General features: G+C 42.9%; 2 protein-coding genes across 2 annotated transcripts in view; one reads left to right on the plus strand and one right to left on the minus strand.

Annotated features, from left to right (window-relative positions):
- The window catches only part of ptk7b (protein tyrosine kinase 7b), a 90,302-nt gene extending 73,620 nt beyond the window's left edge, over positions 1–16,682 (plus strand). Inside the window, exons 6-21 of the mRNA XM_056435544.1 lie at positions 1,550–1,697; positions 3,296–3,426; positions 5,503–5,769; positions 6,404–6,540; positions 6,663–6,798; positions 7,364–7,483; positions 7,754–7,903; positions 8,533–8,680; positions 9,756–9,883; positions 10,512–10,712; positions 12,165–12,326; positions 12,491–12,723; positions 12,821–12,901; positions 14,262–14,413; positions 14,540–14,718; positions 14,848–16,682. Of these exons, the coding sequence (XP_056291519.1) occupies positions 1,550–1,697; positions 3,296–3,426; positions 5,503–5,769; positions 6,404–6,540; positions 6,663–6,798; positions 7,364–7,483; positions 7,754–7,903; positions 8,533–8,680; positions 9,756–9,883; positions 10,512–10,712; positions 12,165–12,326; positions 12,491–12,723; positions 12,821–12,901; positions 14,262–14,413; positions 14,540–14,718; positions 14,848–15,008 (2,534 nt within the window). The 3' untranslated portion in view covers positions 15,009–16,682. The remainder of the gene's footprint in view (positions 1–1,549; positions 1,698–3,295; positions 3,427–5,502; positions 5,770–6,403; positions 6,541–6,662; positions 6,799–7,363; positions 7,484–7,753; positions 7,904–8,532; positions 8,681–9,755; positions 9,884–10,511; positions 10,713–12,164; positions 12,327–12,490; positions 12,724–12,820; positions 12,902–14,261; positions 14,414–14,539; positions 14,719–14,847) is intronic.
- LOC130207105 (uncharacterized) overlaps positions 1–17,750 on the minus strand; it is a 93,755-nt gene extending 76,005 nt beyond the window's left edge. The window contains exon 1 of the mRNA XM_056435554.1: positions 17,169–17,750. The gene's annotated coding sequence lies outside the window, so the exon portion shown is untranslated. The remainder of the gene's footprint in view (positions 1–17,168) is intronic.
- Positions 17,751–18,281: the final 531 nt, after the last annotated feature.

The following is an 18,281-nucleotide window of genomic DNA, read 5'->3' on the forward strand; positions in this document are numbered from 1 at the left end:
TCACAATGTCCAGAAACCCGACGTGACTTTGTGGAAAAAGGTTAAGAACAAATTGCCTTCTAACATTATATATGTTAAATCCTTGGAATTGCCATTTCAAGAACATGACAAAAGTCAATCCACTTTGCCACACCTGCCAGGAAGTGTGGTGAGGAGGAGGAGGAGGAGGAGGTGTATAGTCCATTAGTGTTGAGAGGGAGAGAAAGAGAGCAGGAAGAGAAAGTGATGGGAGTCCCTAATGTAATTTCCAGAGAGTGTTAGAACCTACCTTCGCCGCTGCCCACGCAGACGGAAAGAACATCATAAACATCTATATGGTGAACAATAACATCAGCTCCCTGTGCAGCAGCGGCGGCGCTCTGTTGGTCTGACTGTAACTGTACGATTCACATACAGCTCACTGTACGATGTTGTAAAGGGACATTATTCGCTTGTCTACAGGCTCTCATGACGTGCGCGCTCCCCTCCTATTATCCCCTCAGTACACCACTGAGTAAGTAGATTACATACAGCAAACTGTGAAACCTGATTCCCCGTTCTACTCTAATTAGTCACCTGCAACACACACACACACACACACACACACAGAGGCACGCTAGCTTAACACCTGTGTCGAGAAAGAATGGATAATTGTTTAGTTTCCAGTTACCGTGTTGCCGCCCTGCTCCTCTACAGGGCTTCACCTGAAGGTAAGGCTGAAGGGTTTTCAATGCACTGTCAAAGCTCTTGAGAATGAGGTCTTCCCGCCGAATTCCTGGGTGGGCTAGGTGTGAACGCCTTTTATTTTATTTTTTAAACCAACTAGGGGCCATATCCTTAGACTGTTATTGGCACCATACCTCCATTAGCTGTTCAGATTTGAAAGACTCACACGCATAAACCCGGGAGTCAGGGTTATTTTCGTTCTTGTTTCTTCTTGTTTCTTCATTGAGCTTTTATTTGGAGTTCAACAATGTGCTGAAGTCTGTGAGTTATTTTTTACTCCTAGGATGTTATGTAGCAAATCTCATTGTGAATAGATGGAACATATAGGGTCATGTTTTGGGGTGATGTGAAAAATCCAGCGACATCCATTGTAAGGAATAAAATATCACCAGCCTAAATAAATTTGACCAATTAAATGATATATTCATCATTCAGGTACAGATTATTCTTATTTCCATAATAGTCGACCCCACTTGTGTTCCTCTAACCCAGGGGTGCTCAATACGTTGATCGCGTCGACCTACCAGTCGATCGCGGCGTAGTATGGTAGATCGCATGACATTTAAAAAAAATTGGCCCGACCCCCTTCTTTTATTAAACTAAACAACCGTCTGTTGTTGATCGTCTCTACACAGCAGCATGTCACTCTGTCTCTACGTGTCACGTTAACACTTCTCAGCTCTCCGTCTCGCGCGCCGCAGAGTGCGCGCATCGGGACGGAACCAAAAAAAAGTCACTTTTAATAAAGATCTAGATAGATCTGTGCGACGCACGACTTCCGCCTTGACGGTCTGATGCCTGGCCGATGTAATCACACAGATGTTTGTCTCCCTCTACTAAACAGATAAGAGTTTCCCGCGGCCGGTGGTCACTCCTGAGGACCAGGTGGTGTTGAGGAACGAGGAGGCCTCGCTCCACTGCCAGTTCACTGCCGTGCCGACCCCCACGTTGGAGTGGTACCACGAAGACGAGCTGCTGGCAAACAAGTCTCGGTATGTTGGGAGCTAAATCCTCCCCTTTCTGCAACCCACTTTTCTTTCCCCAAATACGCCTCGGACTCCCAACCTCCTCCCTCCACACGGGCCCCGTTCTTCGTTATGTAAGATTCAGCCACTGTCTGATATTCCTTTGAACCCAATGAGGTGTGGACCCTTGCGATGGTCTCTCGGCTCTCTGTGTGCCGTTGCGACTCGCATTTAAGATGAATTGCATGATTACTCAGCACCTTGATCACAGACGGATGGGTAATAGGTGTGAATATAAAAGCAAACCGTTACATTACAATTCTGGCCTCTTTGTGGTGGAGGTATTCCAAGGCTGTGTTTGTGTTTATTGATCTGGGCTGATACAATTCCAGAGGAATGTTGTTCTCTGCAGGAGATATCTTCTGTTTTGCACCTGCACTGTTTTTTCACCCCCACCCTCCCCCTCCCTCCCTCTAGATTGTGTGTGAATATTTGATGTAGATTGTTATTCCCATTTGGAAAACTAAGAAAAATACATACCAGAAAAAACATTCTTCTGTTCAAGGCTATTTTTGCAGACAGAAAGAATTCTGCCCCGTGGATCAAACTAACTCGGGAGGGAAAAAACAAGGAACCATTCCAATTATTTCTGCCAATGTAGCTATTAAAAAGTGAAACCGTTTTGAAAAATGAAACAGTTTTGTGGTTATTTTAGAGTTTCCTCAGAGCGAGGTACACAGACTTGCACGCACAAGCTTCCAAAGCTCATTTGCCTCCCGCTATTGCTAAGAGAAGAAGGGAAGGGATGACACGGCCCTCCTGAGGGAATCGGGTGCAGAACCAGACATCCTGGATGAATCCTGCTTTTGGAAAACTCTTCTCTTGGATTACACAGCATCCTAACTGTATCCAGCAGCACAGATTCCACTCTGCTTTGCATTCTTCCTTTTTTCACGGGCTTCATTATGACTTTGTCTTCTAGCTGTGATGAGCTGTTGAGTTGTCCGGTCTGCTGAGCTCAGTTATGTGTGCTGTGTGGGATGTATGGCTCCTTATCTTTCTGTCCCGAAGCTGGCTTAAGATCAGCCTTAAGGTCAGCCTTTAATTACTTCTCATCCCGTCCATCACTGGCACCGATGCTCCTTCAGCCTGCCAGAGGCCTGGAGGGGCGGCCATCAGTTCTGCTCTCCTAAAAAGCTATTTTTTATTATTAAATTCGGTTGCATCTTCGGCGGACAAGTTTTTAGCATTGACTTTAACCTATTTGCGGCAGCAGATGGGGTTTAGTGAATCGGGCCAATTCAGATAGCATCATATAACATGCCAATAAAGGACAAATAGTAGCCCCATGCTAAAGTCGTGGCACTCTGGCGCTTGTGTCGTCCTGTGTGGCAGAGCATCTCTATCTGGTGCTCCCAGCAGGCCGAAACAAATGCAAAGATTTATTTTCAGATGCCATCTGAGCATGGGAGTTGCACGTGTGCATAAAGCAGTACTGTGACATGCGCTGCTATTAACGTGCTCTTGTGTACAAACAATGTGCAATTCTTTTCCAATGGACAGCGACGGTTACACGGTACGAATGAGCACAGTGTTAACATGTTTGATTGGTCTCTTCTCCACAGTGTGATCCTGTTATCCAACGGCACACTGCTGATCACCCAGGTCAAGCCCAGGAACACTGGGACCTACAAGTGTGTCGGTCGTGGTCTCAGAGGGTCCCACATTACGCTCGAGGCCTCCCTCCTCATAGCTGGTATGCACACGTGCACACACACACACACACATACAGTTGCAGTTGTTGAACTGGTGAGAGATAAAGACCTGTGATTCTGTAATCTGAGAGTGAGAGGGGAATTTTGGATTACATATTTTTCCACCCTGCGTCTCAATCGGCTCTCCCCACCTTTCTTGGTTTGGTTCTTTCACTTAAAGCCAGACCTCTCCGATGATGATCACATTCCCTTATTCAATTCAATTCAGTTTATTTTGTATAGCCCATTCTCACAAATTACCAATTTGCTTCAGAGGGATTTACAATCTCTACACATAGACATCCATGTCCCAGAAGCTCATATGGGATCAGGAATAACTCCCAAACAACCCTTTCACAGGGAAAAAAGGGAAGAAACCTTCAGGAGAGCAACAGAGGAGAATCCCTCTCCCAAGATGGACCGGTGCAATTGATGCCATGTGTACAGAAGGACACAAGAGTTCAAACACATTCAATGAATATGACAGAGTGTATGAACGATCCAGACCTCCGTGATCCATCAGGCAGATGGAGGCAGAGAGTAGGAGTGGGCAAGTCTGGCCTATATGGGCATAGATCCTATGCCTGATGGATCATCGAGGTCTGGGTCGTGGAATTCCTGCTACCGACTACACCACTACCCTGTTGAGACTCCGCCCACTGTTGAGACTCCGCCCACTCCTCCTCTCTACCTCCATCTGCCTGATGGATCGTGAAGGTCTCCATCGTGGAATATGCCTACTATGAACTATTCATACACTCTGTCATATTCATTGAATGTATTTGAACTCTAAATCTGTCCTCCTGTACACATTACATCTATTGCACCTGTCCATCCTGGAGAGGGATCCTCCTCTGTTGCTCTCCTGAAGGTTTCTTCCCTTTTTTCCCCCTGAAGGGTTATTTGGGAGTTTTTCCTGATCCGATGTGAGGTTTTTGGGCAGGGATGTCTGTGTACAGATTGTAAAGCACTCCGAGACAAATTTGTAATTTGTGAAATTGGGCTATACAAATAAACTGAATTGAATTGAATTGGCCCGTTTAATGACAGCCGCTCAAGCAGTATCCGCTACAAGCGCGACGCCGGAGCATTTTTTCCTGCTTCGCGTCCATATTATTTCCTCCTCCAGCAACATAGCATAACTATATCAAATATAATGTTGGGGTTGTGCACAAAGATCAGGTTCTCCTATATGCAGGGAAAACAATGTTGCATATAAGTCAGGACACATAAAGTTGTTAATAATGCACGCAACAGCGCCTGCTCTTTCCCAGAAATCATTGCTACAAAAAGAATGTACTCAAAGAAAATGATTTGTAATGGCTGCTTGAGCATAAAGCAGCAACAATCTATAGTGTCCTCTCCTTTTACTCGTCCACATTTGGAAATGCAAGTGCGTGCAAGTCAAATGTTTAGTATAAACTTAAGGATGGAATTTCGATGCGTTTCATAGTCCCGAACAATTAAATCCCCTCGATCAGCCCCCTTTTCCCCAAGGGTTTTGGATTAAGGAGGTACGACTGTATCTGCAGTTCTAACCCAGTGAACCACAGCTCCATTTAAATACCTTAATTCACTTAATCTGATGGTAATCCCTGCAGGCATTATAGGGGATTGTCTCACAGTAGAATTTTTCATTTAGGGACAAGTTTAAACGGTCACTCTATCGTAGCTCACACAGTAGTGGGAGGTTTTGTGAGTCTTTGTACGACAGATCACATTCCACTTTCTGTATTGGGGCTGCAATTTTTGATATGACCCTCCTCACACAGGCCTTATTTAATTCCCACCCAACCTATATACTCCTACTGTGTGCTTTGTTTTCCAATTACTGTGACCGGCGCTAAAATTCTGAGGACTTTTACTAACGAGACAGGATATCTGCGGACAGAACCGTGCGTTGGAATCAAGCTTGCTCTGGACTGCACGTGGAATTCATAATCAGTGACGCTTTGCTAGCTTTTAAGATGAATATTTGATTATCAGGGGCTTTGTGTAAATGGAAATCGGTTAATTCTGCCTTCGAATTGCAACTTCATGCAATGAATAATCCCGCCCCCTCTGCTTTCGGACCACAGAGATCGATGACATGGTGTCCAAGATGTCGAAGGTTTTCACAGCGGACACTCTGCAGCGGGTAGCCTGTCGTCCCCCACGCGGCAGACCTGAGCCCCAGGTCTGGTGGGAGAGAGGAGGTCAGCGGGTGCCCATCGAGGGCAGAGTGTACCAGGACGGCCTGGATCTGATCTTCAGTCCCACAGAGGAAGGAGACTCGGGCACCTACACCTGCGTGGCCCAGAACAGGGCGGGGCGAAGGACACAGGAGGTCACCTTTACTGTGGCCAGTGAGTCATACGCAGACAATTTAGCATTAAGTTTGCTTTAGCCAGTGCAAGGAGTAAAACTCCTGGGAAACTGTTTTCTAATGTTGAAGAACGTTTATTTTTGGTCTGAGACTTCAAATGAAAAGGAAGCATGTGGTTTGAAAGAAGGCTTTGGCTATATTCTTTTCTTTTTAAGTCCCCTAACTAAACTGCCCTTTTATATGTATTCATGTGTGATTTGTTTATTATATTTTCAGTGTTTAATGTTAACTTTAGTTCTCAAAATAGTTTAATAGTTATATTTGTTGCAATTTTAAGAGCTCACAAACAGCACAGGTTGTTGTTGCACTTTTACAATTTGTCTTGTTCTTTAATGTCAGGAAAATGCTGGTAGACCATAGACTTTCTACTAGATTCATAGGGATTAATGGTGTCTAGGTCATGACCAATGGGCTAAGCTCATTAGGACAAGATCAGCCTTTATTGATCCCCAGAGGGGAAATTCAGATGTTATTACAGCACAAAGACATAAGTCGGAACTATACCAAATCTACAATAATGAAAAAGTGGAATCCTTCAAGGCACTACCATGTAGCTGATGAGCGATTATGTATATGCTGTAGCTAATACTTTTTCTGTGTTTGTGTCTTCACAGCTGCCCCAGTGTGGGTGACGAGGCCTCAGGACAGCCACCTCGAGGAGGGGAAACCAGGTTACCTTCACTGTCACGCTCAGGCCAACCCTGAACCTGAGATCACGTGGCTCCGCAACAACATCATGATCACACCAGAGGTCAGTTACCAAATACAAAAACACACACAATCACCATTATTAGTGTCTCTTTTTGACATGTATTCTGTCTTCACCAGCACATTTTAACTTCAAAATATCTTCCTCTCTTTTTTCTTCTTTAGGACTCTCGATTTAAGCTGTTCTCTAACGGCACCCTCAGGATCAACAATGTAGAGGTGTATGACGGACAGATGTACGGCTGTGAAACCAAGACTGAAGGCGGCCGATTGTCTGGGCAAGCTCGAGTTAGTGTACTTGGTAAGCAATGAGGGAATTATGTAGTGTATATACAGTAGATAATTCTTAGATCGTACACTGAGCAAATATCTGAAGTTATTCCCCCGACTGAAGGAGGACTGTAGTGAGGGAAATCACATTGAGGAAATGATGAGTAATACATTGTTAAGACAAAGTATGAAACGAATGGTCTTGCGCGTGAGTGTGACTGTGCGTGCTGCAGGACACCCACAGAGGCGTAAAATATGAGCTTTTCTTTCTAGCCTCCATTTGAACACATTATCTCCATGTAAAATTCCTATCAGCGTAGCTCTGCTGGGTTACTGTGTTAGATGGCCTGACGTGACGCTGTTTTGTCTGGCCAATCTCTCTGTTTATACAATCTCAGCCTCTGATAGACTTTTTTTAATACTCCACAGATCTGTATCTGCACATGTGCATGAAGCCACTTTCTTGAATGTGTCTGAACTTGATCAGCGCCAGCTCAGTGGCATTTTATCTGCAGTGTGAATAGCAAAAAGAGTCTTTGACTGTTAATGTTTACCATGTGTGTAATGCGTGTGTGGTGTTATGACTTGTGTTCCAGAGAGGCTGAAGTTCACCCCGACCCCCCAGCCTTCTCAGTGTCTGGAGCTGGATAAGGAGATCACCATCCAGTGCTCTGCTAAAGGCAGAGAGAGCCCAACCATCCGCTGGACCACAGCAGGTATGCACGTCGCTGGCTCGCAAAAGTCAGATAAGGACTTTAAACACCTAAATTATCTCTTTCAAAATGTAACAGTACATCTTCCTTTTTCTTATTTAAAGATGACAAAAGTTTCCACGAGCATTGTCTCACTCGGCAATTAACAGAGTACAACATCGTGGCTCATTTCCATGTTTGCCATGATTGAGTCGCTTCAACCACTTGAATTCCACAAGCAGGAACAACATACGTCGTAGTCCTAACCCCACTTGTCTCTGTCGCCCCCTGCAGACGGAGGAGAGCTGCCACCCCGGGTGGCACAGAGGAACGGCCAGCTCCACTTCACCAAAGTCATCCGCAGCGACGCCGGAAACTACACCTGTATCGCTTCCAACAGCCCCCAGGGGGAGATCCGAGCCCTTGTGACCCTCATTGTGGCAGGTAAACGGCTCACTCATCATCCTGGAAGAAAGGGCCACGCTGCCATGTTAGTCATTAACCCTTGTGTTGCCTTAGGGTCATTTTGACCCGAATCAATATTACACCCTCCCCCCGCCTTTGGGTCATTTTGACCCGATTCAATGTTTCACCCTCCTGTTACCTTTATATTTACTAACATATTTTACCCTTTGGGTTCAATTTGACGCCAGCAATTAAAACCTCCAGAAAATTATTAGAATTAATATTGTTTTCCAAGTTTAAGTGTGAGGCACTTTATGTTTGTTTGTTGACTACCGAAAGAACACCGACATTAAACATTGAATGGGGTCAAATTAATCCTAAAGCGGGGGGAGGGTATAATATTGATTCGGGTCAAAATGACCCTAAGGCAACACAAGGGTTAAGTCACGCATAGAAAAATAGTTGTGGTCTCAGTACATAAGAGTCATTGATCCTTTTCATGTGGCCGCATTTATTGTGCACTCGTGGCCTTTTTTTATTGTCCGGTAATGAATTGAATTTGGGTTGTAGAGTATAACTGAGATGTTACCCATAGTCTGTAAAGGAATGTGTGTGTGTTTGTGTGTTTGTGTGCATGTGTGTGTGTGTGTGTGTGTGTGTGTGTGTAGTGTACATTCGCTTTAAGGTGGTACCAGAGAATACAACGGTGTATCAAGGTTACACGGCCATCCTGCACTGTCAGGCCACCGGTGACCCTGAGCCTCACATCCACTGGATGGTCAGAGACAGGACGCTGGACATCAGTAAGAACAGGAGGTAAATGTGGCTTTTTGCTCTGCCACGTCATGAATTAAGATTACATTTTGTGATTACAGGTAAAAAAACTCTTTGCGTCCATAGGATATATATCTTTTGCATACAGATATTACATGTCATTTACCAGACGCTTTTATCCAAAGCGACTTCCACAGATATATATTTAAATATATATTATTACACATCTAATACAGTGGGTCTCATGCAAGAACTTCTCTCAAAGCCAGATTTGTTTTAAAGTGGCACATGAGAGGGATTTAAGAGAACTTGTCACAGTCCCCAATTTGATTGTACTGTCTTAAATAAAATACAGAGTTCCACGTGTGGTAGAACCTTTCGTATGAGTCATGAACAGATGTCCTGTCTCTCCCACAGTGAGAAAAAACCCACAAATTGTCTGGTTTGACTTAACAATGCGTCTGCGAATGCAGATGTTTAGAAATAAACATGAATAACTCAAATAAATGGAATTCAAAATGTATATTCCTTGCGCCATATTTTTTCATTTGTTGCCGTATGTTAACATTGCTCCTTTTCAGCAGTCAGGAAAGTTGCCTCACGGTATTTATGCAAGTTTCTGTCCAGGTCTACATCCTCCATTCCAACACAAGACAGTGTAGCATCATCTACATTTGCATTATCATATTCTGTCTTCCATCTAGGGTTGCCTGCTTTGTTGACAGCTGTTTTATTAATATTATCGAACAGTGTCGACTACTAATACCAGAAGTGACACGCGTTTCTGTTTGTGGTCTCCGCAGTGTGAACTTCTCTTTACACTCTTAACACATTCTTGTAAATGAAACCTGCTCACAAACTGAGAAGAGCAGGCAGCAAGCTGAGGACTGTTAATTATGCTCACGATCAAATCTCACAAACAGCCACCTGCTAGTGAAACTATCAATTTAATGATGCATTTGTGCAGTTAAAGAGGTTTTCAATTTTATACCTCACACAAGAGAATAGGAGGGACAGAACATGAAAACGTCCTTGCATGTGGCCCATTGTGTATATGAAGTGGACTTTGATGTAGAAGAACTCAACCCTCATCTGTCCCGTCCCTCCTTTCTTCCAGGTTCCAGAAGATGCCCAATGGCTCCTTAGTGATTTCAGACGTCACAACAGATGACACGGGCAGGTACACATGTGTAGCCGGAAACAGCTGCAGCATCAAAGACCGTGTGGCTAAGCTGTATGTCGTGGGTACGTACACAGGCTTCTTTTGTCGGGAACAAAGGTTGCACACATGATCACGAGCGAAGGATGAAGGCATTAATTATAGCGTCACCCTCTGCCTCTGTCGCAGCTTGACAGGTTCAAACACACTGCCACATCTCTGACTGTCACGGATGTGATGGGATTGGGCAGACGTTGGATCTAATAACGCTTCACACTCTCTGGCTCCTTGCGTGCCGACTGGAGCTGAATATTACAGCCACACACTTGCATTAGTTACCCACATCAACTCGTTATCTCTCAAAGTAGCAGGGCCATACTCAAGTTTAGTCAGTAGGAGACCATTTCATTCAGATATTTGCCAGTTAGACAGCCCAACAAAAAAAAAGCCTTGTTGAATTAAATGACAAAATAGTATTCAGTTTTAAACTGTGTTAAAATCTAATGCAGGTACCTTTTTTTAATCTATAAAACGTTTATATAGGTTTATAATTATTATTATTTTGTGTAACCTAAACTGATTGCATTTTGTATTTCTATTTCCATTGTAACACAATATGTGATGCTGATTAAAGACCTGGGTGTGTTAAAGATAACACATGCTGCATTGTCAGAACATTTTCAGTGACCCAAATTTAATGCCTTCGCCCGACAGAAAAGCCAGTGCAGTCCTTCGATGAAGACATGGACAAGGCCCCCTACAAGATGATCCAAACCATCGGCCTCTCGGTAGGAGCTGCTGTGGCTTACATCATCGTAGTACTTGGACTCATGTTCTACTGCAAAAAGAGACGCAACGCTAAAAGACTGCAGAAAGGCCAGGATGGGGAGGAGCCGGAGATGGAGTGTCTGAACGGTATGACTGTTTGGTGTAGACAAATGTTTGGTAAATTGTGGTAAAAGCAGTTGTAAAATCAGCTCAGAAGGAGTAATGTGTGTAGTTGATATTCCCTCAGTTGTGTTGAAAGTTTTAGGATATGTGCTGCCATCTTGGGTTTACTGGGGGTATTGCGTCAGAGAATGTTGATACTTGAGCTGTATTCCACACCACACTTTGACTCTGTTCAGATGTTGAGTGTGTTATGTGTAAATACTGGAAAAGCGACATGATGAAGTGTTCTCAACAGTTTAATATGCATACAAAAAAGGGGATTTATGAGTGGGTTGTGCACAAGGAAATGTAGCGGTTGGTTTTTTCAATTCAATTGAGTTTATTTTGTATAGCACGATCTCACAAATTACAAATTTGTCTCAAAAGGCTTTACAATCTGTACACTTACGACATATCTAACCCAGGACCTCACATCGGATCAGGAAAAACTCCCAAGAAATAGAAAAAACCCTTTCACAGGGAAAAAAGTGAAGAAACCTTCGGGAGAGCAACAGAGGAGGATCCCTCTTCCCAGATGGACAGAAACAATAGATGTCATATGTACAGAAGGAAGCATTACAGAGTTACAACACATTCAATGAGTATGGCTGAGTGTATGAATGGCTCGTAGTAGGCATGAACCACGATCCAGACCTCCGAATCCATCAGGTAGATGGAGGATTAGGCCGGGCACATCAGCCGGGCCATGGTATCAGACACAGCCTGGTCCAATGAACCCTTTAAGACGTGAAGTCCCAAGGACTCCGGGGAGGAAACAGAGTTAATAATGTGCATTGGAGAGATGAAACTTCAGCCATAAGGAGATAGAGAAGAGGAGATAGGTGCTCAGTGTATCCCAAATCGTCCCCCAGCAGACGATAAGCCTAAAGCCGCATATCTAGGGGCTGGACCAGGGGAAAACCTGATTCAGCCCTAACTATAAGCACTATCAAAGACAAAAGTCTACTCTTAAATCAGGTGACTATGTCTGCCTCCCAGAATCTGGCTCCATAAAAGAGGAGCTTGATAAGATATGATTGCGCATCACCAATCAAGGTAGGTGAGGAGAATAATTTAAATGTGATTCTTGATTTTGTAGGGAACTAGTGCAGAGCAGCTAATATATGTGATCTCTTTTCTTAGTTTTTGTGAGTACACGAGCTGCAGCATTCTGAATTCACTGCAGGGACTTAAGAGACTTCTTAGAGCAGCCTGATGATAAGGAATTGCAGTTATCTAATTTAGAAGTAACAAACGCGTGAACTAGTTTTTATGCATCTTTTTGCATCCGATATGTGAAATGTTACATTTTGAGCACTAAAAAAACAAGACGAGAAAACACTGTTTGGACACGCATCGCATTTCTAGTGCCCTTCACTGCCCATTGAGATTTGCAATGGGCAGATGACCCTGACTGATGTGTGTTGTGTTTATCAGGAGGAGCTGTTGAACAAAATGGCCACACCACCGCTGAGATCCAAGAAGAGGTGGCACTGACCAATATGGGTACCGTGGCAACAACCGAAAAACGGCACAGCCACGTCAACAACGACAAGCTCCACTTTCCTCGCGCAAACCTGCAAACCATCACTACTTTGGGTAGATTGATTTAAACTATTCTCTTTGGTGCGTATTAACTGAGAATTAAGAAAGGCACCTGATCTTTAAGCTGTAAGTTAATGGATAACCTAATAAAGCAGAATGTGCAACATTTTGAGCGTGTGCGCTGACATTTACTCTGTGGTGTGTGTCTGTGTGTACAGGCAAAGGGGAGTTTGGTGAGGTGCTGCTGTGCAAAGCTAAGGGTCTTGAGGAGAGTGAGGAGGAGACGGTGGTGTTGGTGAAGAGCCTGCAGGCCAGAGATGAGCAGCTCCAGCTCGACTTCCGCCGCGAAGCCGAAATGTTTGCAAAGCTCAGCCACCCCAACGTCGTCCGCCTGTTGGGCCTGTGTAGGGAGGCAGAGCCCCACTACATGATGCTGGAGTACTACGACCTTGTAAGCGCACAATAATAGAAGCACACATATACATAAGGATTTTTTTTTAAACAAAAAAACGTATACATGATTCTTTTTGTTGCTTTTATCCTACCAGGGAGACCTAAAGCAGTTCCTGAGAATTTCCAAAAGCAAAGACGACAAAGTGAAATCTCAGCCTATCAGCACCAAGACCAAAGTAAGTCTTCAAATACACGTTCTCATTAAGTAGCTCAGTCTACTCAGTCTCAGTATAGCTACGCTTCTGAAGTGCAAACACACATTCAGTTATCCAGATTTTAGGAACAATTACTGATCTAAGAGAAATATTAGAATATTTGTCCACTATATCTATTTATATTAGGGCTGTCAATCGATTTAAAAAAATTAACAAATTAATCGCACATTTTGAAATTCATTAATCGCGATTGAAAGTTAAAAGTTCATTCTTTTTAAAGACAAAACTTCACACAGAGCTGTGTTTTCAAAGAGGCTCCTACCTACAAAGTGCCAGCGAGGTATTTAATATTGTGGATGATAAATTGTTTCTTCAGTGAAACATCAGATTAGTAAAAAAAAAAGAAGTATATTGAGACCCCATTGGTCCTGTCATCTTTAACATTGAACAACAGCAGAACCAGTGGCCTTGGGAACTGACTGACATTCAAATATGTCACGTTCACCCTCTGGAGGCTGGGCTCATTTTATACATTTTACAAAAAAATGTAAATTCACCTTTTAAAGTCTTTTGCATATGACACATACCCACGTGTTCTACATCAAACATTCTAGAACAATCTCAGCTCTCTATAATGAGGCTCAGTTGTCCTGGTGCCGTGTTCTCTGCTCTCTGACTGACAGGCTGCTATAGAGCTTCACCTGTGAGGTGGGAGGTCCTTTGTGATTTACTGAGTCTTCATTGGTTGTTTTTTTCCCAAAATGTTGACGGACAAACGGATTGACCAATCACGGTGAAGGTTTCGTGTGACGAGTTCTTTCCGCGCCGCGTCACCCGACACGTCTGTGTATCAGAGGGGGAGACGGGAGGAAGGAGGAGCAGGAGAAAACCCGACTGATTCATCCACGAGTTTAAACTGATTTCTGCTCCTTATTTTCGCGGAGAAATAATTGTTTTAAAAACGGAAACAGTGTTAAACCGTACTGCCGCGGTTTGACACTCGGTTTGAGTGTAAAAACTTCAACGAACACCGGAAGTAAACAAAGTTGCGTTAATTGCGTTAAAATATTTTAGTGCGTTAACGCGGCCAAATTAATCGCATAGATTAACGCGTTAACGCGTACAGCCCTAATTTATATATAGATATAGTGAACACATATTCTAAGCAGCTGACTTCAAAAGAATAGGGTCAAGAAGACTAAACATGACAAAACAGCAAACCTGGCTCTGTCCAAAGTTAAAGAAATCCCCCAACATGTTCCAGCACCTATTAAGCTCATATTATAACACGTTATATCTGCTTTGTTTCATCCATACAAAAGCCAAAGTGTGGAAATTGGAAGTCATGGTTTAATCTAATTTTTTTTCTTTTTCGGTACAGGTTTCCATCTGTGCCCAGGTGGCTCATGGGATGGAGCATCTGTCCAATCACCGCTTCGTTCACAAAGACCTAGCCGCCCGAAACTGCCTGATCAACAGTCAGAGGCGCATTAGAGTGTCGTCACTCAGCCTTAGCAAGGACGTCTACAACAGGTCCGTTAGAAAAGCAACTTGATTTAACGATAATCACACACTTACATAATCAACTACAATAAAGACCATAATTTAAAATACAAAAAGATCTGATTTGAGTTGTTTCTCCTGTGAACATGTCTGCAGTGAGTACTACCACTACAGGCAGGCATGGATCCCGCTGCGCTGGCTCCCATCAGAGTCTGTGTTTGAAGACGACTTCTCCACCAAGTCTGATGTGTGGGCCTTTGGCGTTTTGATGTGGGAGGTGTTTAGTCACGGAGAAATGCCATATGCCAAACTCAGCGATGACGAGGTGCTGGAAGGTCAGTATGATGGTTTTGTAAGAGTAGAGAGGCCCCTTTTGGTCCTTGACGTGACATGTTTAACAACCACACATGTCTGTTTATGATTGGCTTTCAATTCTTTCGCTCTGTGGTCCTCCGCCCCTCCAGGTCTGCAGACAGGAAAGCTGAAACTGCCTGTTCCTGACGGTTGCCCCTCCAAAATCTACAAGCTCATGGCCCGCTGCTGGGCGATAAGCCTCAAGGAGCGCCCCTCCTTCACTGAAATCGTTCACACCCTGGGAGACCTTCCCTCTGACAGCAAAGTCTGAGATACCCGTAACCCCACATCAAAAGGGGACCTTCGACCAACCCCCTTCTCCCCAAAATAAAGACTGGAATACTGGATTATTAGTCTCAAACATTTCAGGGAAGCGGGTTGAGGAGGAAACACTTTTCTGATATGCATTTCAAACTGTGTGTGTGTGGATAAGACTTCGTCGGTACACCAGTTGAAAATACGCACTTGCGTTAGCACGAACGGCTTCTTGTGAGCCGTACCAGGAGTTTATGTCTGCCTTAACATGGGGGACCCTTCCCGTGAGTCCCCCGTCTGGGGTTCCACTGTAACCCTGCCTGTCTGCGACTGCTCTGTCCCAGAGACGCTTTGTTTCAGAGACTCACACCCTCAGAGCCTCTAGCCCTCCACACACACACACACACACACACACACACACACACACACACACAAACACTCACCTCCAACTGCTTTGTAGTATGTTACAGTGCTCTCACTAGCTCAGATCAATAGAAATTATTGGTCGGAAGTTCAGGAAACCCCCCATCCCGTTCTGATATTTAGGTTCCCTGCTCGGTCAAGTCTGTAAGAATATTGAAGGGAAAAAGTGGGACCTAATGTAACTTCAGTGCAGCTTTGAAGCTTCAACCACTTCGAAAGGTGTTGAGTGAGATGTTTAAACTGGTCTACTTGAACGCAAAGTCCAATCAGCTGTACCGGACCGTTCCCACGTGCCGGTGTACGTTCAAAGAAGAAATGGAATCTGGTTTGCATGAAGGTTCATCTCTCACACTTGTGATTTGGGGACATGATCAAACTTTTGGGGGGAAAAGTCATCTGTGTTATGGTAACACTTCAGGAACATCAAGATCAAGTTTATAGCCAAGGAATATATTTAATAGAGGATTGTGCCAGTGTGGGCGTTGTACGGTTTTCTGAGTGTTCTGTTAGTGTATTCATTTTTTAGGTGCTCAACGGTTCTCACCCACAACCTGTGGGTGAGAACACCCGTGTCATACCACGTGATAATGTTGCAGGCCTGCAGCCTATCACTGTTTTAACCTGTGTTTCTTCCGAGGTCCAATCACAGTTTTCCTCCAAGGTCCAATTATTTTGTGCAATGAGGCAAAGTGGACCATGGCACCAGGCAATGTGTACATAATGTAGAAGCCATGCACTAACTTCACTTAAAAAGAATATCCATCTTTATCTCTCATGTTGTGTAGTAAAACATGCAGGTGCCTGTTTATTTATGATGAAGGTCCTGTCTTTGTTTTTTGTTTTTTTTACTATGTTCATAACATAAAGGTACTTTTCTGATGCTCTGTATTCATTCTCGCTGTCCATATCCATGTTCGTTCAGTCTGGGAGTCAGCTGAATATGCTAACAGTACAACAGAGATTAAAAGAATGACCGCTGGTCACCAATTTAAGTGCCTGGTCAATGAAGGATTATTTTAACGGTTTCCATTTTTGTTTTTTACATTATCTAATCTAATGCAATGGCCTTTGTTTATGAACTTGTTTTTATACATTGTTTTGAGTGTGATGTTTTTATGAATTCTAGGCACTCTCACCTAGACCTCACACCTGATTTTTAATTTTAATCTGCTTCAGCAAATGTTCACAGTAATCATATATATAATCATATATATATACACAAAAGTATACATGCTGCTGTCAATAAAGGTTCAGTTTTTTTACCCAGTATGTTGTGATTAATATTGGATAGCAATGCATCCTGAAGAACCAGTTCGGTGAAGAGTTTCGGTTCGTTTTTTCTTCAGTTGAATGTCAGACAATAAATGCTGTCTTTAAATCTTAAAGCCTGCCTATGCTTTCAAAAAGGTTAAGAGAAATTGCAACAGTATATGCAATTTGTATTGCCATTTTAAAGAACTGCCACTCACTAACCTGTATTACTGCGGATCCATGCAGTCATCTCTAACTACTAGAGAGAGGTACTGTATATACCTCTCTCTAACCACTAGAGGGAGGTATATACCTGTTGGTCTTTATACTCCTGATCCTAAGAGCTTGCTTACTGTTATTTTAAAGAATTGAATATGTTAACATTACTTTTATAGTGGCAAAAGAGGATTTTTACTTGAGTAAATCTATTTTTCCCTGTCATTATTTAATTAGAAAATATATTAGTGCCCACAGGCAAATGTTTCAGTAGTTCATAGCTCACCTGGACTGGATTGGTGTTTACACTGTCCGTGGGAAGCTGGAAGAGTCCTCAGGTTTGTCCAAATCCTGCATGTCTTTGTCATTGTGTTCAGGAACAATTCTCCACTTGACAGTTTTCATGCTATTTATATAACTAAATGTTATATATCAGTGTAATGTCACTTTTTCTTCTCATTACCAGCTATGTTGTTGAATATTGAAAGCATATAAAACATTTAATCCGGTGGCTTCAGTCGTGAAATGCTAAGATATGGTCAGTGGTATGTGTATTTTACGTCGCCGTCCTCCAGAAGATGCCACAGTGACGGCTGGAGTGATGATGGAGGCTCATCAGAAAGAGAGGAGATCTCGGAGGAGCAGAGGATGCTGAGAGAACTCTCGGTATGGAAAAAGAGGTCAGGCAGAATACAGTCTTACTCATTAATTTGTTTCAGTGAGTAGAGTGTGCTGGGAAACAACAATATCAAACAATTTCATAAAAATAAAAAAAGTAATTGTAAGTTATAACTATAGCGTGCAAAGAAATATAAAAGATCTCAAATGCCATAACAATATCATCAATATCACCGAGTACAGTATGTCGTATGGATTACATAATAAGCTCATAATTTAGTATACTATAAAAACATTAGAATACATGTCAAAATATAAATTGTCAAAAAATGTATCATAAAAACATGTTATGAAAATATAATTGTATATTGTGCCATACAAGACTGTCAAATGTAATAAATGTATAAATGCATGGTAGGTCATATGAAGATCATACTTGTAAAAAGTCATATGCAAAATATTACAACTTCATAATTTGTTTTCCTGGTCCGATGTGAGGTTTTGGGACAGGGATGTCTATATGTACAGATTGTAAAGCACTCTGAAACAAATTTGTAATTTGTGAAAGTGGGCTATACAAATAAACTGAATTGAATTCAATTGAATAATGTATGTCTAAAAGAGTCAACAAAAACAAATGACAAAGATTCACATGATTTGGACAAAAACAAAAGAACAAGTCAGAGTTTAGTTTGTCTCAAAAGAGTCATATAATAGTATGTCTATATTCAAAATATTAAACAAGAGAATAGGCCTGATGCCAGCCCAGTGGCTTTCTCCC

The sequence above is a fragment of the Pseudoliparis swirei genome, chromosome 17 (genome assembly GCF_029220125.1).
Source record: "Pseudoliparis swirei isolate HS2019 ecotype Mariana Trench chromosome 17, NWPU_hadal_v1, whole genome shotgun sequence".
Lineage (NCBI taxonomy): Eukaryota > Metazoa > Chordata > Actinopteri > Perciformes > Liparidae > Pseudoliparis > Pseudoliparis swirei.